The sequence below is a fragment of the Orcinus orca genome, chromosome 12 (assembly GCF_937001465.1).
Source record: "Orcinus orca chromosome 12, mOrcOrc1.1, whole genome shotgun sequence".
NCBI lineage: Eukaryota > Metazoa > Chordata > Mammalia > Artiodactyla > Delphinidae > Orcinus > Orcinus orca.
In genome coordinates this window covers 50,317,902-50,342,997 of record NC_064570.1, presented here as the reverse complement: position 1 = coordinate 50,342,997, position 25,096 = coordinate 50,317,902, and the positions used below count along the sequence as shown (strand labels likewise).

The following is a 25,096-nucleotide window of genomic DNA, read 5'->3' as shown; positions in this document are numbered from 1 at the left end:
TACACAATCCTGAGCTGTGGGAACAGTGGGAACCAGGCATTTGTATTCCTTCTCTCAAGAAAATGGATGATGAACTTTCTAAGTAAAGAACCAACAATGTTATCTAGAGCAGTGTTTCTCAAACATTAATATGCATACAAGTCACCTGGAGAGTGTATAAAACTGCAGATTCTGATCCAGGAGTTCTAGGATGAGACCTGAGATTTTGCATTTCTGACAAGTTCCAGAAAATGCCATCGCTGCTGGTCTCCAGACCACACCAAATAGCAAGGATCTAGAGAATCTGAAGAATGCCATATATATTGTATTGATTAGTTGGTGGGGCAGGGAGAGGGTCATTTCCAGAACCAATAACATCATGTGATCTCCTTAGCTGAACAGATATGTCTCCCTTAGGACGCTTAGAGCATTCTAGCCATTCATGTGACAAATATGTACTAAGCAGCTACAGTAAACCAAGTGCTGTGCTAGGTGCTAGGGCAGGAGGGAGCATGGAGAGGAGGGAAGGTGGCGAAAAAGATATGGTTTTTGTTTCCAGGATCTTTCAGTCTGGTCATAGGGACACGTCAGTAGAACGTGATGAGAGCCACATAGCCCAGTCTCAAGGGTAGTAGGGAAAGAATTCCAGAAGGAAGCAACAAAACTGAGACATAAAGTTGGTGTTTGATGTGCAAAGTGCCTGTGATTTGGGTGTGCCTGTGTGTGGGAGGTGCATTCCAGAGAAAGAGATAAATACAGAGGCCCAGAGGAAAGCACTGCTGGGGAACAACACATAGTTTAGTACTACTGGAATGAAAGTGCAAAATGACAAGGACTAAGGCCAGAGGGACAAGGCCATGAGGCATTACAGTGTTTGTGGTTCTGACCCTTATCTAAAGACATTCTAAAGGAAACCACTGAATGGGAGTGACTTGATTTTTAGTTTAGAAAGATCACTCTGGCAGAACTAAGATAGCAGCAGTGGGAATGTAGAGAAAAGAATGGACTTGAGAAATAGTTGCCCCTGTTCCTCTAGTTTGACCCAAAGAAGGTACTGCATTAAGCAGCTGAGGACTGCCCAGACTGGAAATCTATGAGATGCCAGGTCGGAAGAGAGTGTCAGGATGCAAACAGCGCCGTAACTCCTACTGGGAGGTGAAAGGCCTGGCAAATCTCTGTGGATTGGTATCAGTGTTCTAGTGAAAGGCCTTAGCCACTAGGATATACACAGGCACACCAGCTTTGATTCCTAGTTGTGTTTGCAAAGGAAGTAAGCTCTCCTAACTACTTGTTTGGGAACATATCTTCGCAGGAGGTGTATTTGGCCAGAACCTGTGGCTGGTTTCAGTAGAGAGATTGACCAGGCCTGCTGCGACAAGGCTTGATCCACTCAGCTGTTTAATGCTCCCAAATCGATACTTACTTCAACTTGGAGTATGGGCATATTACTACAATGTTTGCCACCCCACAGCACACACTCACACAGGCACCCATGTGCTATTTCTGTTTGTTGTCCTATTGACTAACCAAACTCAGCATATCTAAAGTCACTCTCATTCCATTTACTCTCAAGCAATACCCCCAATATTTATATCCTTTTTGCTGTAAGTATTATTTTTTGAATCGCTTGGGCTTTAGCTGTGCATCATCTTTTTTACCTCTTTCTCATCTGCCCTCACCCCCTTGCCATACCCTAGCTTGGTTAATGTTAGACCACAGAGATCTCCATGCTACCTTGCTTTCTCTAATTTCTTCTATCCATTAGGCACAATACTAGTGTGATTTACGTACTACCATTCTGATATGTTTTTATAGTATAGATATCTCTTGCCTAGAAATTTATATTTTACATAAATGTGTCTGACTTGAAGACAATGCTATGAGCAAATCAATTATATTTAGTGAGGGTTTGGTAGAGGAAATGGGCAAAATCCTTAGTAGCCAAGTAACCCTAGAAAAGTTTTTTGCCTGACTGTGCCTCTGTTTCTTCATGTGTAAAATGGGGACAAAAATAGTATCTACCTTACCAGGTGATTATGAGTACTGAGAGTTAATATTTATAAAGCATTTAGAACAGTGCCGGACACATGGTAAGCCCTGAAATGCCTAGAATCTGTGAACAAGTCAATAAGGAAATGGCCTTACCTAGAAAGAAAGAATGTAGTTGAAAATCATAGGATGAGGCCTTGAAGCCATGATTAGAAGTGACTGGTGCTGTGTGGCTAGGCTTGTGAGCAGAGGCTATTCAATCAATGTTGTAACTAAATGAATCTAGTACTGGAGCTTGATGATCCTCTTGACCAGAAACCTGAGCTTAAATCTATTGACAGAGTGTTTCAAAACCTTGATTTATTTACTGTCATTTTAGATTCAAAATATTAGTTTTCACAGGCATTTCTGTCTAAGGCAATGTCAATTAATTAGGTCCCAAGTAAAACATCTGCCATGGGAGATTTACATTACCATAGCCTGCATTTGAGAAAGTCAAAAATTTCAAAATATCCTTAGTTCCAAAGTATGTTTTTGATAGCCCAGCTTGAATACTGCATTGTGGATAACAAGGTTAAATAAAGGTTCTAATAAGACAAACAACGACAATTTTAAATAAATCAGATGTTTTTGTCGAAGATTACTCTGTGATTTTGTCCAATTATTCATGACATTTCACCCATTCATATTGTGATCTGCTTTAATAGTGAAGGGAAAAAAAAACCTCATCTCCTTGTTTATTCTTTGTTCTCAAGGAGATAAGCTGTTTATAAAGATACGTTATTTGTTATTTAAATCACTTTTACTGAAGTTGTTTATTTCCTTGTTTCAGTTTCTAAAAATATTTCAACAATTGTAATGCTTCTTAGAGATGTCTATTCAATTCAGAGTGATTTGTACTGAAATTCTTTACTAAATGGGCACAGGTGCTATGTGTAAAACATGCTAGAGTGAGTCAAAACTAATAAATGCTAAAAAACAAAAAGGATAACGGGGATATACTTGTGTCAACTTTCAAAATCTGTGATTAAAAACATTTTAGACCTAACATCTCAGATATTTGTAAATGTCTAACTCTATACTTGCCACTTCAAAACTATTTAATAATAGTAATAATAATAAATTAGATAACACCAAAACTATAAGCAGAAAAACTGTATAATTTAAATCCAGAAATCTATTTCTTAGAAAATGCCCTTTAATCACTTTGCAGACTTTCAAGATCATAATTATTATATAAAAGTAATTACATTAGGGCTTCCCTGGTGGCGCAGTGGTTGAGAGTCCGCCTGCCGATGCAGGGGACACGGGTTCGTGCCCCGGTCTGGGAAGATTCCACATGCCATGGAGCAACTAAGCCCGTGAGCCACAACTACTGAAGCCCGCATACCTAGAGCCCGTGCTCCGCAACAAGAGAAGCCACCGCAATGAGAAGCCCGCGCACCGCAACCAAGAGTAGCCCCCGCTCACGTCAACTAGAGAAGGTCCGTGCGTAGAAACAAAGATCCAACACAGCCAAAAAAAAAAAAAAAAAAGGCATCCAAATTGGTGAATTTTTGTGTAGCCATTTTAATATTGAAGATGAAAGAAAAAAGCAACATGTTTGGCATATTATGCTTTATTATTTGAAGAAAGGTAAAAACGCAACTGAAAAGCAAAAAAAGATTTGTGCAGTGTATGGAGAAGATGCTGTGACTGATCGAACATATCAAAAGTGGTTTGCAAAGTTTCATGCTGGAGATTTCTTGCTGGATGATGCTCCCTGGTGGGGTAGACCAGTTGAAACTGATAGCGATCAAATCGAGACGTTCATTGAGAACAATTAATGTTATACCACGCGGGAGATAGCCGACATACTCAAAATATCCAAATCAAGCATTGAAAATCATTTGCACCAGCTTGGTTATGTTTATCTCTTTGATGTTTGGGTTCCACATAAGTTAAGCGAAAAAACCCTTCTTGACTGTATTTCCACATGCGATTCTCTACTTAAACGTAATGAAAACGTTCCGTTTTTAAAACAAATTGTGGCTGGCGATGAAAAGTGGATACTATACAATAATGTGGAATGGAAGAGATTGTGGGGCAAACGAAATAAACCACCACCAACCACACGAAAGGCCGGTCTTCATCCAAAGAAGGTGATGTTGTGTATATGGTGGGATTGGAAGAGTCCTCTATTATGAGCTCCTTCAGGAAAACCAAACGATTAATTCCAACAAGTACTGCTCCCAATTAGACCGACTGAAAGCGTCACTCGATGAAAAGCGTCCAGAACTAGTCAACAGAAAATGCATAATCTTCCATCAGGATAACGCAAGACCACATGTTTCTTTGATGACCAGGCAAAAACGGTTACAGCTTGGCTGGGAAGTTCTGATTCATCCACTGAATTCACCAGACATTACACCTTCGGATTTCTATTTATTTAGGTCTTTACAAAGTTCTCTTAATGGAAAAAAATTCAATTCCCTGGAAGACTGTAAAAGGCACCTGGAACAGTTCTTTGCTCAAAAAGATAAAAAGTTTTGGGAAGATGGGATTATGAAGTTGCCTGAAAAATGGCAGAAGGTAGTGGAAAAAAAGGGTGACTACGTTGTTCAATAAAGTTCTTGGTGAAAATGAAAAACGTGTCTTTTATTTTTACTTAAAAACCAAAGGCACTTTTTGCCCAACCCAATAAGAAAAGTATCAGAACGCATTTAGGAAATAAAGATGGGGGTAGGGTGTGGGAAGATGAGATCAGTTTTCCAGTTTTTTGAGAATAGTATATATGGAGGTTCATGAAAACAAATGAGATACTTGGTAAATCACTGGGTTTCAATCACTTATGAGAAGATGGTAAGGTAGGCTAGGAACCAGATCTTGATTTTCTAAAGGTCCATAATAAATTGTATTTCATTCGGTAGACAGTAGGGAGGCATTGCAAGTTCAGAATCTGTGATGCAATGTGGTCAGATAGGTCACATTTTTGGAAACAAACCTGATAGCAAGATGGATCAGAGGAGAGAGAGAGAGAGCCAGTTAGGAGATGACTGTATTACCCTCAGAAAGACAGGAGGAAGACCTAACAGTAGTTGGTGGATTTATGCCATATTAAGATGATAGATTCAATTATATCTAATGAAAGATTGCATCTGAATCATGAGGAAGAGAAATTAATTGAAGGTGGCTCCCAGGTTACAAATTTGCATGTGGATTTGGGGGAGGTTAGAAATGGCTGTGGGTTGCTGCTATTTTAAAAAGAAAGATGGGGGCTTCCCTGGTGGCGCAGTGGTTGGGAGTCCGCCTGCCAATGCGGGGGACATGGGTTCGTGCCCCGGTCCGGGGTGATCCCACGGGCCGCGGAGCGGCTGGGTCTGTGAACCATGACCGCTGGGCCTGCGCGTCCGGAGCCTGTGCTCCGCGATGGGTGGGAGAGGCCACAGCAGTGAGAGTCCCGCGTACTGCAAAAAAAAAAAAAAAAAAAAAAGAAAGATGGCAGAGAGGGCATGTGGAGAAATTACATAAGAAAAGCCTCTCCTTCCCCCTTAAAATTTGGGTAAGAAACATTTAAGGAGGAAATATATAGGTAAATAGACAAATAGACATATTATCATGTGGTTCAAATAAAAAAAAGAATATCCTGATAAAGGATATTCAAAACTGAAAAACACGCATACAACTCAATATCAAAAAAACAAAAAATCAAAAAAAAAAAAACCCAGCCCAATCCAAAAATGGGCAGAAGATCTGAATAGACATTTCTCCAAGGAAGACATACAAACAGCTAATGGGCATGTGAAAAGATGCTTTACATTGCAAATTATTAGAGAAATGCAAATCAAAAACATAATGAGGTATCATCTCACACCTGTCAGAATGGCCATCATCAAAAAGTCTACAGAAAACAAACTTTGGCAAGAATGTCAAGAAAAGGTAACACTTATACACTGTTGGTGGGAATGTAAATTGGTGCAGCCACTATGGAAAACAGTATGGAAGTTCCTCAAAAAACTAAAAATAGAACTACCATATGATCTAGAAATTTCATTACTGGGTATATATCTAGAAAATAAGAAAACATTAATTCAACAAGATACATGCACCCCAATGTTCATAGCAGCACTATTTACAATAGCTAAGATATGGAAGCAACCCAAGTGTCCATGAGCAGAGGGAATATATATACACACCATATATGTGTATGTGGTGTATATATGTGTTTATATATATGTGTGGTGTATATATATGTATACATATATAAACAAATTATATATACAATGGAATATTACTCAGTCATAAAAAGAATGAAATTCTGCTATTTGCAGCAATATGGATGGACTTAGAGAATATTATCCTTAGTGAAATAAATCAAAGACAAACACTGTATGATATCATTTATATGTGGAATCTCAAAAATAAAACAAACGAACATAGATGCAAAACAGAAACAGACAGAGATTTAGAAAACAAACTAGTGGTTACCAGTGGGGAGAGGGAAGTGGGGAGGGGCAAGGTAGGGGTATGGGATTAAGAGATACAAGCTATTATGTATAAAATAGATAAGAAAGAAGGATATAGTCTATAGCACAGGGAATTATAGCCGTTATTTTATAATATTAATAGCTTTTAATGGAGTATATTCTAAAAATACTGAATCACTATGCTGTACATCTGAAACTAATATAATATTGTAAATCTACTATATTTCAATTAAAAAACCTGAAAAACAAACCGAACCAGTTATTTTGAATCTGTTGTTGAAAATAAGTAGAAAGAAACTAAATAAAGAGTTGAGCACTGAACAGGACTTCAAATATTTTGTCTTTGGCCAGTCTCTGGTTACAGATGAAATAGTGTTTCATTAAGGAAAAAAATGGTAGCTTTTGTTGGAAGTTCAGCAGATGTGTAATTCTTACTTATTAGAAGGAATGGATTGCTTGCCACAACATCTATACTTGATATAAATTTATATTACTGCGGTGGGTATATCTTGTTTAGAAATTTCCATAGGTAATAAAGCACTTAGGCATATTTATTGTTTGTTGAAATTAAGGAACCTAAATTATATTTTTGACCAAGGATCTTTAATTACAAATATTGGAATTTAGAAGCTAGATATTTTGACTCTGACTCCAGAAAATGAGTTTTTATGGTTTAAATCATTCCTTATGTGTCTTCAAATGAACCATATTGTCTCCTGTAGCTAAAGTGTTTCTTTGTTAAATTAGAAGAACCTATAATTATGAGGAAACATGTGTGATGATAAATAAATGAATGAATAAATAAGTGAAAAATAAGGGCTCTTTGGCTGTATTCCAATTACTTCTCTGATACTGAATTTGATTTTTTTTTTTTTTTTTTTTTGCGGTATGCGGGCCTCTCACTGTTGTGGCCTCTCCCGTTGCGGAGCACAGGCTCCGACGCGCAGGCTCAGCGGCCATGGCTCACGGGCCTAGCCGCTCCGCGGCATGTGGGATCTTCTCAGACCGGGGCACGAACCCGTGTCCCCTGCATCGGCAGGCAGACTCTCAACCACTGCGCCACCAGGGAAGCCTGATGTTTTTTATTAATCTTCAAGTGGACTCAAAATATTAGGAGCATCACTGATTTCATGAAGCAGGTAGTCTGGTTTTTGCAGAAAGACTAAAATGATGATAAATTTTGTATTTGTACTAAGACAACTCATTCAGTCACTTAATACACATTTATGGAGTGTGTACTAACTTAGGCACTATTCTAGGCCCTGGGGATACAGCGGTGAACAAAAGAGACATTAATCCCAGTCCACATGGAGCTTAAACTCTAGGAAGAGCAGTAAGAGCAGATAATAAGCTAATAAATTAGTAAAGTATATATAGTGATGTTGGAGAAAATAAAGCTAGGAAGGAGGAAGTTAGGTAGTTAGGTGGTTAGGAAAGGCCTTCACTGGCAAGGTAGCATAAGGAACTAAGGACACAAGGAAGTGAACCAAGTAGATATCTTGGAGGAGAGCATTCCATGCAGAAGGCACAGGAAATGTAAAAGCTTTGAGGTGGGAAACAGGTTTGTGAGTTCCAGAAACTCACATACCATAGTATGTTATCGACCAACCACTTTCTTTCCCATTTTTGTCATCATTTTTTTTTTAATGATTGCATTGATTGGTTGATTGATGGCTGTGTTGGGTCTTCATTGCTGCACGCAGGCTTTTTCCAGTTGTGGCGAGCGGAGGCTTCTCTTGTTGTGGAGCACGAGCTCTAGGCGTGCGGGCTTCAGTAGTTGTGGCACGTGGGCTCAGTCGTTGTGGCTCTCGGGCTGTAGAGTGCAGGCTCAGTTGTTGTGGTGCACGGGCTTAGTTTCTTCACGGCATGTGGGATCTTCCCAGACCAGGGCTCGAACCTGTGTCCCCTGCATTGGCAGGCAGATTCTTAACCACGGTGCCACCAGGGAAGCCCTTGCCTGGTTTTGTCCCTGAGATTAGAGTCCAGAACTAATTGGCACTTCTCTAGGGAGATTTTTTAGTAGGAAAAGATAATGCTTTGTGATTTTCTGATTTATTTTTTCTGATAATGTTCAAAATGCCTTTTAGGGCTTTTTTTTTTTTTTTTTTTTTTCGTTACGCGGGCCTCTCACTGCTGTGGCCTCTCCCGTTGCGGAGCACAGGCTCCGGACGCGCAGGCTCAGCGGCTATGGCTTACGGGCCCAGCCACTCCGCGGCATGTGGGATCCTCCTGGACCCGGGCACGAACCCGTGTCCCCTGCATCGGCAGGCGGACTCCCAACCGCTGCGCCACCAGGGAAGCCTTAGGGCTTTTTTTTTGTTTTCGTTTTAGCAATTGCAGGAACAGCAGGAGTTTGGGATTGGTATTTTAATAAAATAGTTTACAGTGGCTACTTAATTAGTTTTCTGGTCATAATAAATTCTCTTGAATACAACAAATGTAATTTAAATTATTTCCAAGTTACCTCATACTTGTACACAATAAAGTTCATTTGCCATGTTTCTGTCCACTTGCACAGTCATGTGAAAATTTCCTGCAGATCTTCCTGCCAATTTGGCATTAAACTATCAATGAGTTCCTATTTCACTTCCATAATTATTAAGCCTTTGGAATCTCTACTAAGAGGTAATTTCATTGACCAAGACCAAGACAAGCAGTTGTTTTCCCAGGGCAAACAAAATGATACCCAGACACTCTCTAAAAGTCTTGAGAGTAATGAAAATGTAAGTCAAGGAAGAAACAGTCCAGTTTTTTCAAAAGGCCTTTCACAAAGTGTCACACCAAAAATTAGTAACATTAAATGAAACAAACATGGAGGAATAGTTTGTCGTGTCAGACAATGGAATTAAAGATAGAAAAAAATGTGAAATGACATTTTGAAAGACACAATCAAAATAATTTTTCTATAAACGATTTGACAGAGTCAGTAGAGAAATCTCCAAAATATTATACCATGCTATATGCTCTCCTTTTCCTGTTTCTTTGGAATCTTCTATTGTAGACCAATTACCTAACTTCCTGGAACTCTTTCTAGTGTAGTCTGAAACGTGGCTTTCTCCTTCCTGTAATCCAGTTTTTTTATTTTTATTTTTTTTGCCCCACTGCGCCACCCGGGATCATAGCTCCCCCGACCAGGGATGGAAGCCGTGCCTGCTGCAGCGGAAGCGCAGCCTTAACCACTGGAGTGCCAAGAAAGTCCCTAGTCCAGATTTTCTTGCTTGCCTGCCTTAGCTCACTCTATTTCCTGTTCTTGGAAGGTCTTCGTTTCCTGTTAAAAATAAAGCTTCTAGAAGGCCTTCCCGATTTCCCAGCCAAAGTGCTCTTTCACTGTTTCCAGAACACCTAGTAGAATCTTTGGTCGCTTTCTTTATCCTTCCTTACCGGATTGCCTGCCTCTTCTGGACAGCAGTTTGTATTCCCAATACAGTTATCATAGTGACTCAAAACATTTTTTGTTTAATCCAATTAGGGCAGATCACTTAGAAATTCCTCCTTAGATACACTGTCCCACAGCCATTCTATCTACTTGTCCATCTCGGGCCATTGGCTTTCCCATGTTACACAAATTTTCCATGTTCTTTCAAAACATTTGAGTATATGCCACATTGAAAATGATTTATGCTCTTGAAATACAAAAAGTAAAACTGGTAGGAGCACATTTCATGTACTCTGCCAAAGATGCGTTGGACGCTGGAGGCAAATAAATTGGGGATACCGTTTACGGAGGTAACAATATTTCGTTAAAATATGAAGGCCCACTGGATCACCTACACTTTAGGTTTTGGAATCTCGGTCAGGTACGCTAACCGAAAAGGCTCAGGAGTGGTTACTTGAATACACGCCGCAAACACGTTCTAACGCCTTGAAAATGTTTTTAGATCAGCTGCAGCAGGCGCTGGGCGGACAACTGCCCCTCCCCCCAGCCTAAAGCTGCCCTCCGCCCCGTCCCCTCGCCCGGCCCCCGCGCCGCCGCACTGCATGCTGGGAGTCGTAGTCCCGGTTTGCTTTGCCCGGAGGGATCGAAGGGCATCGGAGTCCAGCTTGCCCTCGAGCTACTAGAGGTCGCGTTCTTCCGCTGCTCCCTTTCGTTCTGTCGGGCGGAGCCTTCCGTGAGCACGGCTGGATTTGTCTGTGCTACCGTCTCTCTTCTGGGTTTCAATAAAGTTTTCCTCTTCCTTCCCCTGTACGGAGCTCAAGATGGCGGCCTCTTGGTCGCCCTTGGTTACCTTGCGCTTAGCGCCGAGCCGGCTGAGAGGAAGATGTGTCCGGTGCAGGGCTTGGGCCGCTGCTCTCCCCACTTCGGTCACCGCCCCTGGAAACCCTTTTTGTAAAGGTTAGTGACTGTATCTGGAGTAAGCCGAGACGACTGCTTATGACCGGGGAAGTCTCGGGGCAGTCACCCTCCCTCCTCGAGCTCCCCAAACTGCCTCCTTGGTTCACGGTTTTCGAGAGATTTCTTCGAGAGGAGTTCCAACCTCTCTTGCACCGCTGTTACTGCCTGCTCATGAAGGAGCACTGAGGGAGGTGGCCCAGAGTAACTTTCATTTTGAGGGTTAGATGTCGACCCAGGGTTTGTTCCTTTCCGGCTGTTAGAGACCTGTAAACCCAGGTGTGGGGAGTACCTCGCTTGAAGGGATTCAAGTGTGGGGTTGAGGCCTGGGAACTCTTCCAACCTGCCCCATCCCAGGCTCTCCAGGCTGGTGACCCGGGACTGTACCTCTGACATCTGCAGGCCCTGCGTGCTCTCTGGATTGCGGGAATGCAAGTGTACAGACATTCTCAGATTGAGGAGTCGATTCTTTGTGTTCTTTTCAAGTCCTAGAGGCTTCAGCGAGGTGTATTTTGTCACCGGGCTTGCATCATTCATTCATTCTTTCAAATCGTTATTCATGAGTGAATGAACCTGTATTTTGAGTAACCAAGGCCACAGGGGTGCTAGTTTTACTATATTCATATACTCCCACTAAATTGCGGGCTACTCAAAGGCAAGGACTGGGTGTCATTGTTTCCTCAGCACTTAGCACAGTGTTTGGCACCTGATGGGCAGATATATTTTTTGAGTGAATGAATGACGTTATTCTTATTGCTCCCTCATCCGCATACTTAAGCTTTCCTTTTTAAAAAAAATCTCCAGGAACCCCACCCTTATACATCTTAATAAACTGATTCTCATTGGCAGTTTAGCTAAAACTCTATCAGTCTTTGATTATTATCATAAATAGAGTTGAAATTAATACTAAAACTGTGATTAAGTTACCTTAGGTTTTACTGTAAAGTTTAGCCTAATCCACTTACTGTATAATGGAATATTTTGGTAGCATGAAGTTTCGATCTTAATATAAATTATTTAAAAAAAATTTTGGAATAGGCTATACAAGCAAATAACACAAAATTCAAAAGGTACAAGAAGGAATTCGGTAAAATGTTGACTTTCTTCCACTCCTGTTCCATAGCCATTTAGTTTTCCTTCCCAGAGGCAACTTCTCATACTTGTTTCTTATGTATTCTTCTAGAGACATTCTGTATATATCCACCATATATATTTATAAATACCTGAATTAAAGAAAAATAGAAGTGGTAATATACTATACACACTGTTCTGGTCCTTTCTTTTTTTTTCATGTAGTATATCTTGGAGATCATTCCATATAAATACGTGTAGAACTGCCTCTTTTTTTTTGGCTGCCACAAGGCATGTGGGATCTTAGTTCCCCAACCAGGGATTGAATGGGCCCTCCCTGCATTGGAAGCTCAGAGTCTTAACCACTGGACTGCCAGGGAAGTCCCTGTACCTCATGTTTTAAATGGTTAAAATAGAATTCCGTTCAATGCATGTACCATAATTTATGAAAATTAGGATTTAAGGAACATTAGCATAACAACATGAGCCTTAATGTTTGTTCTGGGTCATGCAATATGCTAAGTGCTTATCTTGTTTAATTCACGTTATCCTCATTTTGGGGATGAGGAACCCAAGGTTGCAGAAGTTATTTGGCTAGTTAAGTGGTAGAATTTTTTTTTTTTTTTTTTTTTTTTTCCGGTACGCGGGCCTCTCACTGTTGTGGCCTTTCCCGTTGCGGAGCACAGGCTCCGGATGCGCAGGCTCAGCGGCCATGGCTCACGGGCCCAGCCGCTCCGCGGCATGTGGGATTTTCCAGACTGGGGCACGAACCCGTGTCCCCTGCATCGGCAGGCGGACTCTCAACCACTGCGCCACCAGGGAAGCCCCAGAATTTGTTTTGAATGTGGACATTTGATGAAAATGCAGTTAGAGGTCAACTTAATTGTAACTAAAGTTGCTCCTTCCCCCTCTTTAAGTAAAAGAAAAATTTAAGTTGAAACGTTATTCAGTATTTAGAGTCTGATTTAAGTTTGTTTTCTATCGTTTTCTTGATGTTTTGGGGGGGTATTTACTGTTGACATTTGTTTTATCTCCTTTTTTTCATCTTTTCAAGCCTACTGTTTACTGCAGTGTAATGTGAGGGAAGCTCATTACACTTAATGTTAAACAAAAGAAGGAAGTAGATAAAGGAAAGGAATGAGGGGAAAGGAAGAGCATGTTCTTTGTTTTTGTGCTTCATTTCTTTCTTTTATTTTTTTCCTTAATTAATTTATTTATTTGGCTGCATGGGGTCTTGGTTGCAGCATGCGGGATCTAGTTCCTTGACCAGGGATTGAACCCGGGCCCCCTGCATTGGGAATGCAGAGTCTTAGCCACTGGACCACCAGGGAAGTCCCCATCTAAGCTTTAATGCCAGCCTTGGCTCTAAGACATTTTGGTAACTGGAAATGTGAAAACTTTAGGGGTCCTAAAATGGTGTTCATTCATATCACCTAACTTTAAATTCCTTAGGAAGTACAACTTATGAATTCCATTTTGCGATATATATATTTCCATTAGTCAGATTATTAAACAATTGAAAGTATCAATAAAATTTGGTATCTTAAATAATTTAAATATATATGTCAATTTTGATATTACTGCTTGTTTTCTTTTAGGTCTAAGTGTATCTTCATTTAATGTAACAGTTATTCAGTCTCCAGATAGTTATGGGGAAACATTTTATTAGAAATCAGCGTGGTCATGGTGTGGGTAGAAAATGCCTTGAGATTGCTAATTCAGTTGAAGTCTTGTATTAAGTGTATGGAGGGGGAAAGTGAATGAAATTGGCTGCCAGGCCTTGAATAGCTTACAGTCTTGGGAGATGGAATTACAAGAGCTAATGTTTATTGAGCCCTTTCTGTGTTCCTTGCAGTCTGCTAGCCGTTTCTTTCTCTCATAATTTTATCTTCATAAAAACTCTATTATAAAGTTATTTTAAAATTTTTAAAAAAATTTTATTTTTTAATGTTTCTTTTTAAAAATTTTATATTGGAGTATAATTGATTTACATTGTTGTGTTAGTTTCAGGTGAAACTGAATCACTTTAGTGATTCAGTAAAGTGATGCAGTTATACATGTACATATATCCATTCTTTTTAAGATTCTTTCCCTATATAGGTTATTACAGAGTATTGAGTAGAGTTCCCTGTGCTATCTATAAAGGTATTGTCATCTCTATTTTATAAATGACTAAACAGGCATGGCTACTCAAGCGGTATTTGAGCCCAGGCATTTTCCCTCCAGAAGCACAAACTTAACCAACCACTGTGTTCTACTAGCTCTTTACCGTGACAATGAACATTAACACCACCATAATCTAGGCCCATCTGAAGTGTTGTAGGACTGGACTACAGAGGAGAAAGCAGCTCTGCTTGGAGAGGGGAGGGCTTTTTAGCAAAAGTGTGGAAGTGAGCTGCACCTGGCCCTTATTGGTGTATGTATAGTCCCTCAGGGGGAGCAGCTAGAGATGAAGCTTGGCAGGTGGGCTGGGTTCTGGTTAGAAGAGTCCTGTATAGTATATGCAAAGATGTGTAGGCTCAGGGGGATACTGCTGAAGATTTCTTAAGAGGAGAAGTGATCAGGTCCATTTTAGCATGATTATCCCTGTGGCTACCTGAAAAACAGGTCAGGAATGCCTGGATGGGGGAATATTGGAAGCTTGGTGATTATTTAGGAGGAAGTTGTAGTAGTTTAGGGAGAGTGATTTAGGCCCTGAATTACTGCTGTGGTAAAGATGGAGAGCAGGGCAGCAAAGGAGGGAATTCAGAGACCCTGCTTTGGTAAAATTGACAGGATCTGGGGGAGACAAGGAAAGAGAGGAGTTAAGGTCAATTTGGGTTTCCTAGTTTGGGTAATTTAATGGCATCAAATTCCGTCTATCAAAGGAAACTAAACAAATGAAAAGTAAGGCCAGAGGCATTTTAGGGAGAGGTTCCATTTTGGATATGTTAAAGTTGAGGTGTTAGTGATAATTCCAGGTAAACAAGTCTAAGTAGTTGTAGGAAATACGGGATCTGAGTCTAAGAAAGGAAATATGAGGTGTTGAGAGCCATGAGAATGGAAGAACTAGCCTTGAAATATTTGTAGAATGAAAAGGAGAAAAGGCTAGGGATGAGTTCTTGAGGAAAACTGATGTTTTATGAGCAGAAGGTGACCTCATCAGAGAGCAGTTAGAGAGGTCATAGGGGAAATTGGAGAGAAGCCAAGGAAGAGAACACTTCTAAGTTTTCTAAAACTTAAAATCAGCGTATCTATTTTACTTAAGCTAGCCTTAGAAATTAAGTTTCTTTCTTTCTGTTTTTTTTTCTTACTTTTTGGCCACACCGCGTGGCATGTGGGGTCTTAGTTCCCAGACCAGGGATGGAACCTGCACCCCCTGCAGTGGAAGCGCGGAGTCTTAACTGCTGGACCACCAGGGAAGTCCCAGAAATTAAGTTTATTTCATAGAGGCAAGGTAATATGACAGTCACACCTTGTGATTTCTTATCATTGTAGTGTCCTTCTGTATCTCAGTGTTATATTTTTAGATCTCTATATTAACTGAAGATTCGTATTTACCTTTAGTCACAATCTCTTCTTTAGTACATGTACATTGGAGATCTTGATTAGGTATTAATGTGAGTAGAACTCAGCCATATGAATTGGTATTATTTATTGGCTGTATAGATTAGTGGTTAAGAAAATGGATTTGGACTTTTATTACCCAGTTAGATGAACATCCTGTGTGAAACTTCATGTTTCTTGGATTTCCGTTAATGTCTATTATTATATTAGAAAAGAAGGTTCATGCCTGCTCCTGAGACTATTAACTTCATGATAATGGTTTCTTTCAGACAGTTTTTTTTTTTAAGCATAGCACAACTTATTACATGGCATAGCTAGTGCTCAGATGTAGTTCTGGGGTGGAGGGTGGGCAGATGAAATAGGGTGGGTTCAAGAGTAGAACCCATTAGAAAGGAACTTTAGAAGTCCAGAGATGGATTATTGATCTACTGTAGATTTGCACTGTGTTATACCTCAAGAGCTTCATTCTGTTTGTTTAAGTAAATGGTGAATATTTAAATAGGTTTAACTATTTTTAAAAAATTAACTTTTTTTTTGGCTGCGTCGGGTCTTAGTTGCGCCAAGTGGGCTTCTATTTGCGGCGTGCGGGCTTAGCTGCCCTGCAGCATGTGGGATCTTAGTTGCCCTACCAGGCATCTAACCGGTGTCCCCTGAATTGCAAGATGGATTCTTAACCACTTAAATCCTGGTTTTACCTATTTTGGATTTGTCTTTTCACAAAAGTACCACAGAAATAATAGATGTCAAGGGCCCAGTGCAATAATACGCTTTATAAATTCTGACAGAAGGTCATGTAGCCTCAGCTTGACTATATCTAATACTGTTTCCCTAGGCCACTCATATTTTTTTCTTGCTTGTGACTAAGATTTGTTCTAATTTCTCTTTTAAGAGCCTTTTGAATATGTCTGTTCTTCCTGCTGTGTTTTGTCTTCCTTGCCTAAGGTCCTCTGTTGAGGTCCCATTTCTATGTGTACCCTGCTGGAGGTACCTCATACTTTAATCTCCAAAATCTTTTTTCATAACCTTCTTTCACTGTCCTACTTGTCCTTCTTATTTCTTCTCTCCGTTCAGCTCATCCTAGAAGATACTTTTCAACACATTATCTATCCATATTCTTGACCAGGTGTGCCAGTTTTCAACAATTTTTAAAGCCTGAACGTGCAGTTCTTAGTGTAGTTACTTCAAAGCTTCATAATGCAATTTATATCTTAAATGTAATTCCTGTAGATTCCATTTAAAAATTCTTATTTATATATTTGTGTAAAAAAATTTAAAATAAATGAACATAACAAATAGACGTTATTTTTCTTTATTGTTTGAAAGAAAATAGACCCCTTAGGTCTCATTATTAAATAGTGTTTGAAAAGGGTGAATATTAAGGAGTTACTCAGTATGCTAGGCCATGCCTATAATTACTTCAGAATAGCTTTATTCAGATTTTTAGGCAGTATTTTACTGATTTGTTATGAAATTTAAGTACTGTTTTTTTTTCTTTTGTAAAGTTACACACATTGGCACATTTAAGATTAGCTTCGAAAGGAAAAGAACGATAACTGGCAAGCATTTAGTTTTAATTTTCATAATTTTTCTATTTAAATCAAAAGCACCCTTTTAAAGCCCCTAAATCATCCTTTTATAAATAAAGTAAATGCATTCCTTGATGATGGCTTATGTTGTTTTTTTAAAGAAAGAGTTTAATTAAGATTTGATTTTCTTCTATTCTGCACTTTGTTTATTCATCACTGAATCAAACATAGGTGTTTAATGTCACTGGTAAGTCTGACTTTTTGGGTCATTGATGACCATTGCAGTTTTCGAAAAAAGCAGCTATTTCTCTTTGGGGTATGAATAGAACATAATAGAGCATAAACGGGCTGCCTGTGACCTTAGCATGGGCTTCTGTCATTGTAGGAGAACATTTCTGGTCAGTGGCCACTGTTTACAGTTTGTTAAAATCAACACAAATGTACAAAACACTCATGAATAATTGTGAACACAGTATTTGAATGGATGTTTAATAAATATGCATTAAAAATATAATTACAGTAATGAAGTTACAGCTGAAATTTTAATCCAGCCCTTTAGAAATATTAAACGTGCTTTTCCTGATTGTGCATTTTTCGCACAGCAGTTGGGTAAACATTTTAAACTGGAAATCTAAATTCCTTATATAGTTTTGATTTCATTTAACTAAGCGTGTGTTCTTTTTTGGCAACAATCTTCTTTCTCTTTGTGAAGAAGTGAAGCTCATTTTATTCCATAACTGTTACTTAGAAGAATTTTGATCAGTTCTGTCATAGGACTAATGAACATATGGGATACCAGATGAATAATAAAATGTGACCTGGAAAGACTAGATTGTGATTCTGGTTTCATCCCATGGTACTGGATCAGTCATTTAATTTGGTATTTCTTTTTTCTCATCTGTAGAATGGGATTAGTCATCCTAACTCTGCCTTCCTCACATGTCATCTATGAGGCTCAGATAAGTTATTATATAATAGGAGAAAGTCCTTTGAAAATTATAAGAAATGTTATATAAATGTAGGGCTATGCTGGGAGTAATTGAAATATTAATATTGAAATGCTAGAGGTGGTGGATTCCAGTCAGTGAATAGGAATGGGATGAACTCAACTCTATGTATAATTACTAAAACCATTTTGATTTTCGGGGAGACTAACTTATATTAACAATGGCAAAGGGCTCAGTCTGATTTCAGTGCTTTGAATTCCAGAAAACGAAGTTTTGATTTTTCTAAGATTGTGCAGAGGGCCTCTATAGATAACCAGGGATGGTTATTGTTATCCTGGACTTAACTACCTTTCCTCTGGATATTCTGAATATCTAGAGGGTCTTAGAAAATATGAGCTACTGCTTTCGTCATGATGTTTCAAAGAAGGCTATTGAAATTTGATTTATAGTATGCAGGTAAGTCACTAAGGTAAATTATCTTAATTTAGTAAGATACTGCTTATGAATACTGTTTTCAAAGGAACTCAAGTTGTTAATTATTTGCTGTGCAGCAAGATATGAAGATAACATTTCATGGGATCATAGAATAGTAGAGCTGAAGAGGACCTCTGGGTTATGTAGTTAAATGTCAGGTGGGAAGGTAGTTTCTGCCTTTATTGTTTCTTTTTGAGGCATGCTGTTCATTTTTATATAGCCCTAATTGCTAGAAAATTCTTTAAGTAGAATTCTTCAAGTAGAGCTTTTCTGTAACTTCTCCTCATTCATCTTGACTCTTTCCCCAGGCACAACTTATATAACTCTAGTTCTCGTGCGCTTATGACAGTTTTTTAAGTATATCTTATTCATTTATATAGTCATTTATTCATTTATCATATTATTGGTTGCCTCCTTGTCCCAATTCCATTTGACAACCTTTAAAACATTAAAGACATATTTCTCCCATTCATCCGTTCATTCATTCCCCAAATATTTCTTGGTGCCATCTGTATGCTAGACACAGAGTGCTGGGATGTTGTTACTTTCTCCTCAATGTCAACTGTCTCTTGTCTTATCAGTCAAATCTTATGACACGGTTTCTAGATCCTTGAACTACTTCCCTTCTTGAGATTACAGTCTGCTTTCTGAATGTCACTCTGAAAATGTGGCCCACATATCTCAATATATTCCTTTGGACATGTCTGGCCAGAGCACTATTTTAGGTTACCTTTTCTGTGTCCTGTTGCATTAAGTTGGTGGCCAGGTCATATTCATGTCTCACCTTAAGACTCCTAGGGCTATTATAAGACAGGTCTCTTTTGTTTATATTTGATTAGTTATTTTTTCTATTAAAAATAAATTATTTTTATTATAAAAATACTATATGTGCATAGTAGAAAATACAGGAAAGATAATTACTGTTAACTTCATTTTTATTTTTTAAGCATGCTTATTAAAGTATAAGATTCATTTAGTAAAGTACGCAAGTGGTAAGTGTAAAGCCTACTGAATTTTCATAAAGAGGATAGATTTGTGTAAATACAACCTAAATCAAGAAATAGAACATTTGTAGTACCCAGAGGCTCCCATTGTGCACCCTCCAGATCACTAGCTTTTTACTCCCAATGGCAATCAACATCCTGATTTATGTTACTATTGATTTATCCTTTCATCTCTTCTTTTTTCTTTTTTTAAAAAATTAATTAGTTAATTTATTTTTGGCTGCGTTGGGTCTTTGTTGCTGCACACAGGCTTTCTCTAGTTGTGGTGAGTGGAGATTACTCTTTGTTGCGGTGCGTGGTCTTCTCATTGCGGTGGCTTATCTTGTTGCAAAGCACAGGCTCTAGGTGCATGGGCTTCAGTAGTTGTGGCATGCGGGCTCAGTAGTTGTGGCTTGCGGACTCTAGAGTACAGGCTCAGTAGTTGTGGTGCACGGGCTTAGTTGCTCCGTTATCCTTTCATCTCTTGATGGACACTTAAGTTGTTTTCATGTCGTGGCTATTAAAATAATGCTGCAACAAACATGGGGGTGCAGATACTTTTTTGAGATAGTGATTTTGTTTCCTTCAGATAAATACTCATAGGTGAAATTGTTGGATTCTATTTCTTAATGAATTATGCCAGATTTATAGATTGCAAATATATTCTGTCATTCTGTGTGTTGTATTTTCACCTTCTTGATAATGTCCCTTTTTTTAAAAAAAATTTATTTATTTGGCTGTGCCAAGTCTTAGTTGCAGCATGAGGGCTCCTAGTTGCAGCATGTGGGATCTAGTTCCCTAACTGGGGATTGAACCTAGGCCCCCTGCATTGGGAGCACGGAGTCTTAACCATTGGACCACTAGGGAAGTCCCAATAATGTCCTTTGATATACAAAAGTTTTAATTTTGATGAAGTCCAATTTATTTTTTCTTTGGCTGCTTTTGGTGTCATAGCTAAGAAATCATTGCCTAATCCAAGGTCATGAAGATTTACAATTATGCTTTCTTCTAAGCATTTTAAAGTTTTAGCTCTTACAGTTATGTTTTTGATCCATTCCTACTGGGGTTTAATTGGGAGTCCTTAAGTCTGAGTTTCACAGGCGATTGTGATGTCCAGACAGGATTGGATTTAGAAAGTCCACACCTGTTAAGAGAGATCAGGGATTGGCAACCTTTTTCTGTAAACATTCAGATAATACTTTTGTCCTTTTGCCTGCCATGGTCTCTGTTACAACTTTAGCTGACCCTCCATATTTGTGAGTTTGGCATCCGCGGATATAGCGGGCCAACTATTCATTGTACTGCACCATTTTATATAAGGGACTTGAGCATTTGTGGATTTTGGTATATGCAGGAGGCTCTGGAACCAATCCCCTGCAGATACTGAGGGACAACTATACTCAACTCTGGTGTTGTAGTGTGTAAACAGCCAGAGATAGTAGACTAATGTGCATGGTCAATTTGGCCTGCAGGCTGCTATAGTTTGCAGACCACTGGACTAGGTAAATATTCATGTATACTTTATTTTTTTGGTTTGAAATTTTTTATATATTTACATTTTAAAACCATCTGGAAAGTATTTTGGTATGCAGTATGAGGGGATAATCTAAATTAATTTTTCTGTTGTCTTCCAGTTGTCCAGATGTCACTTGTTGAATGATCTCTTGGCTCCCATTGCTTAATTCATTGATTCAACAAATATTTATTGTGTACCCATCATATGCCAGGCATTGTAGGTGCTAGGTATACAGTGAATTAAATAGGCATGGTACCTTCCCTCTTGTGGCTTGCAGCCTAGTTGAGAGAGACAGACATAAAATAAATAACAAATAGATAATTACAAGTTGGGTGATAAAAGAAAAGAACAGTGATAATATTTGGTATGCCTCCCTCTTTTATTATATATTAAATTATTCCCTGAAGACTTCCTTTTAGAATATCTATTCTATTCATTGATCTTTTGCTCATAGTGTTTTATATTTATTTTCTCATCTGGTAGTCAAGATCCCCCTCATTACTTTGCATCTTCATGATTTTCTAAGGATTTTGGATTTGGATTTTGGTGGAACTGTATTTAATCTGCAAATTAATTTGTGAAGAACTGACAATGTTACAGTGTTGTGCATTTCTTTTCAATAACACTGTGTCCAGTCTCCCAAATTTTCATTTATGCCTTTGAGAAAGATTTTAGTTTTCTTCACATAGATCTTACAAATTGATTGTTACTATGACTCTTCTTTATTCTAGACTTTTTATCTTAATTGTAAATGGGATCTGTTTTTTTTTTTCTATTGTATTCCCAACAGGTCATTGCTAATATGTCAGAAAGATAAAGCCATTAAAATGTTTTCCAGTATTCTCCTTTGCTTAAGAGGGGGTATAATTAAGCCACTGAGTTCTTTAAAATTCATAAGTGGCTTCCTGGAAACTTCAGGATTAAATTCAAACTGCTTATCGTTGTAAGGCCCTGTGTCACCTGGTTCCTTTATATTTTTCTAGTAGCCCAACTCTTGCCCCCTCTGCCTTTCACTTTATATCTCAATACTGAACTTGTTTCATTTTCTTCAGTGTACTATCCTCTCATATTTTAGAGCCTTCTCCCAGCTTAATGCATTTCCTTCCCTTCCTTCCATTTTTCCCTGGCTAACTCCTGTTTGTCCTTTTGCTCTCAATTGAAACATCATTTCCTCTGAGTACCCTTATCTCCTTAAGCTAGGTTACTAGCTTTGGCTCTGTGATCTCATAGCATCCTCCTCTTCCCTTTACTTCATACCACACTTTGTTAAAGTTGTTTATCCACTTGTTTATATCTCCCCCAGTGCCCTGTTGATATTTTGAGTACAGTTACAGTGTCTGTCTAGCTAGCTGTGTTTGAAGTTTTTAGTACAGAGCTTTACACTCTATAGCTGCTTTATAATTTGTGGAATTAGTTGTTGCTTATTCAGTTTTTCTATTTAATAGGTTTTCAAATGATTCTTTTCAGTATAATTAAGTTTTTGAACCCAATTGCACCTGTTGGTACTTTTATCCCATTGTGTAGCGCGGCAACATCATCTTGACTGTGATACAGCACTGATTTGTCTCCTAACTTTGTGTCATCTTTGTATTTGAGGGCTAGGTCTTCATTTAGTGCCAGATTTTGTTCTCAAAGCTCAAAAAGGTGTACATAAATCTAGTTAGTCAAAATTCTTAAAAGCCAGCTATGTGAAATGTAAGGGCTTTTAGATTTATATGGAAAGGAATTTCTTTCCTCTAACACTTCAACTTTGGGCTTTTAGTAAAAAAGCTGCTGACTCACAGACATAGAAAACAAACTTACGGTTACCAAAGGGGAAAGGCGGGAGGAGGGATAAATCAGGAGTTTGGGATTAACAGATACACACTACTATATATAAAATAAACAACAAGGACCTACTATATAGCACAGGGAACTGTATTCAATATCTTGTAATAGCCTATAATGGAAAAGAGTCTGAAAAAAGAATATGTATATGTATAACTGAATCACTTTGCTGTACAGCTGAAACTAACACAGCATTGTAAATCAACTATATTTCAATTAAAAAAAAAATCTGCTGCTGCTGCTGCTACCGGGTTTTACAAGAGTGCCGTTTATTAGCAGAGGCAGGTTGAGCCCAGAGTGCAGGCAGGGCAGAGCTCTAGCTGGGCCTGAGTATGATGGAGACCCAGGAGGGGTGGATTGTTGGTTGCTCCAGGAGGCTTGAGTACTTCAAATTAGAGGGAGGTTTGTGTTTTTTCTGTTGCCTGGCTATGATAAATGGGAGCACAATCTTCACTTGTCTGTAGTGTTATGGTGATTTTAATGAGGGCAATATCCTGGTGGTAGTTTGGGGTCATTTAGCTTTAGATCCTATCTAGCCTATTCACTTAACTTTTCTAACATTTTGTGGTGTTTTAGTTTCCTCATTTGTAAGAAATAACAATATCTACCTTAGATTTTTTTGGAGAAGATAATATATAGAATACCTTTCAGAATTCTATCACTCATAAATTTTCAAATGAATCCAAGGTCTGTAAAGAAAACCTTAAGCTGTTAAATGAACCTAAAGCATATAACTTTTCTGGGTTACATGGATACCTCTTGTAATCTGTTAGTTTTGTATAACATCCTTAATTCTACTGAAGTAAACACATGTAATGCCTTGAAGTAGTCAAGACTCATCACAAATTGTATTGAATATTTCTGAACATACAACCATCTAGGAAGGAATAATGCAAAAAGATAGTTTTCTTTACCTTGAAAACTCTTTAAATTTGTATGGTCATGTGTTATCTTGTGTATCTTCAATTCTTTCCTTTAATCATAGGATACTTTTCAGCTGAGAAATCTTTACAGAATGTTTTTGAGCTGAACCCCACTTTATTGACAAGTTGTATGTAAAACTTCTGCACATTAAACTACATCTCTACTGATTTTGAGTATGAAGTTGGAGATGGATTCTCAAAAAATATTTAACCTCAGGTATTAAAACAAAAAAACCTTAAGGGTGAAGCAAACCTTTAAAATAACATTTCTGAAAGGAAAATGCTTACTTTTTGTTGAAATAGTCTGGTCCACCATTTTGCTTAAGTCTCTAAAGAATATCTCTAAGACTTTCTTAACTATCTACCTTTGTGTGGAATTTGAAATTCCATTCCAATTTAAAGCACCAAAGAACACAGAGACCACACATCCCCTTTGTTGTTATTTCTCAGCTCTATGGAGACAGTGTCAACACAGTTAAGCTTTATGACATATGTTTTAGTCAGGGTTCTCCAGAGAGACAGAACCAATCAGATGTATATACATTTAGAAAGAGATTTATTGTAAGGAATCAGCTCATGCAATTGTGGAGGTTGACAAGTCCCAAGATCTACAGTCAGCAAGCTGGAGACCCAGAGACCCAGGAGAGTTGGTAGTGTAATTCCAGTCTGAGTCCGAAGGCCTGAGAACCAGGAGAGCCCATAGTGTAGTTGTAGTCCAAAGACTGGCAGGCTTAAGACCCATGAAGAACTGATGTTTCAGTTTGAGTCCAAAGGCAGGAGACAACTGATGTTCCAGCTTAAAGGCAGTCAGGCGGAAGGAGTTCCCTCTTACTAAGGGGAAGGTCAGCCTTTTGTTCTGTTCAGGGCTTCAAGTAATTGGATGAGGCCCACCCACATAAGGGAGAACAGTCTACTCAGTCTTCTGTTTCAGGTGTTAACCTCATCAGAAACACCCTCACAGACACATCCAGAATAATGTTTGACTAAATGTATAGGCGCTCGATGGCCCAGTCAAGTTGCCAAATAAAATTAACTATCACAACATATGTCAAGATTATTGTTGTCCTCAGTGTGTGAGCAGCATTTCCCCTCATGTTCTTAAGGTGCTTGCAGCAGTCCAGCTATCTTAATTTCACAGGTAAAAGTACAAAGGCAGGAAGGAATGAGTTTCTGTCCTGGTCTCCTTTTGAAGAGTGTCAGGAGAAACTTTGGCAGAAGCTGACTTCCTCTTAGGCATCATTGGCTAGGATGGTGATCATGTGCCCAAGCTGCCATGATCCAGAGTCAAAATGATGGAGTCAGGAGATAAATCTGGAGGGTATGACTCCAGAGCCCATGCTGCTTCCACTATAACATGCTGCCTCCCTGCTGGACCTGTAGGTACAAATGCTGGCTCTGCCACTACCTAGCTATGGGAACATGGACAGATTACTTACTTAGTCCCTCTGTGCCTTAGTGTCTTCACCTTTAAGGTAGGAATATGTTAGTACCTACATCATAGGGTGGTTGTGAAAATTAA

At 38.8% G+C, this 25,096-nt stretch overlaps 1 protein-coding gene across 9 annotated transcripts in view; it reads left to right on the top strand.

The window, feature by feature from the left end:
• AFG1L (AFG1 like ATPase) overlaps positions 1 to 25,096 on the top strand; it is a 214,642-nt gene that overhangs the window by 11,085 nt on the left and 178,461 nt on the right. For 2 of the 9 annotated variants that reach the window (XM_033418719.2, XM_049695303.1), the window contains exon 1: positions 10,388 to 10,767. The exons of 1 other annotated variant lie outside the window; for it this stretch is intronic. In XM_033418719.2, the coding sequence (XP_033274610.1) occupies positions 10,632 to 10,767 (136 nt within the window). In that variant the 5' untranslated portion in view covers positions 10,388 to 10,631. Of the gene's footprint in view, positions 1 to 10,387; positions 10,768 to 25,096 lie in introns of those variants that run through there. 6 more of the 9 variants (XM_033418716.2, XM_049695304.1, XM_033418720.2 and 3 more) reach the window with 4 other exon arrangements.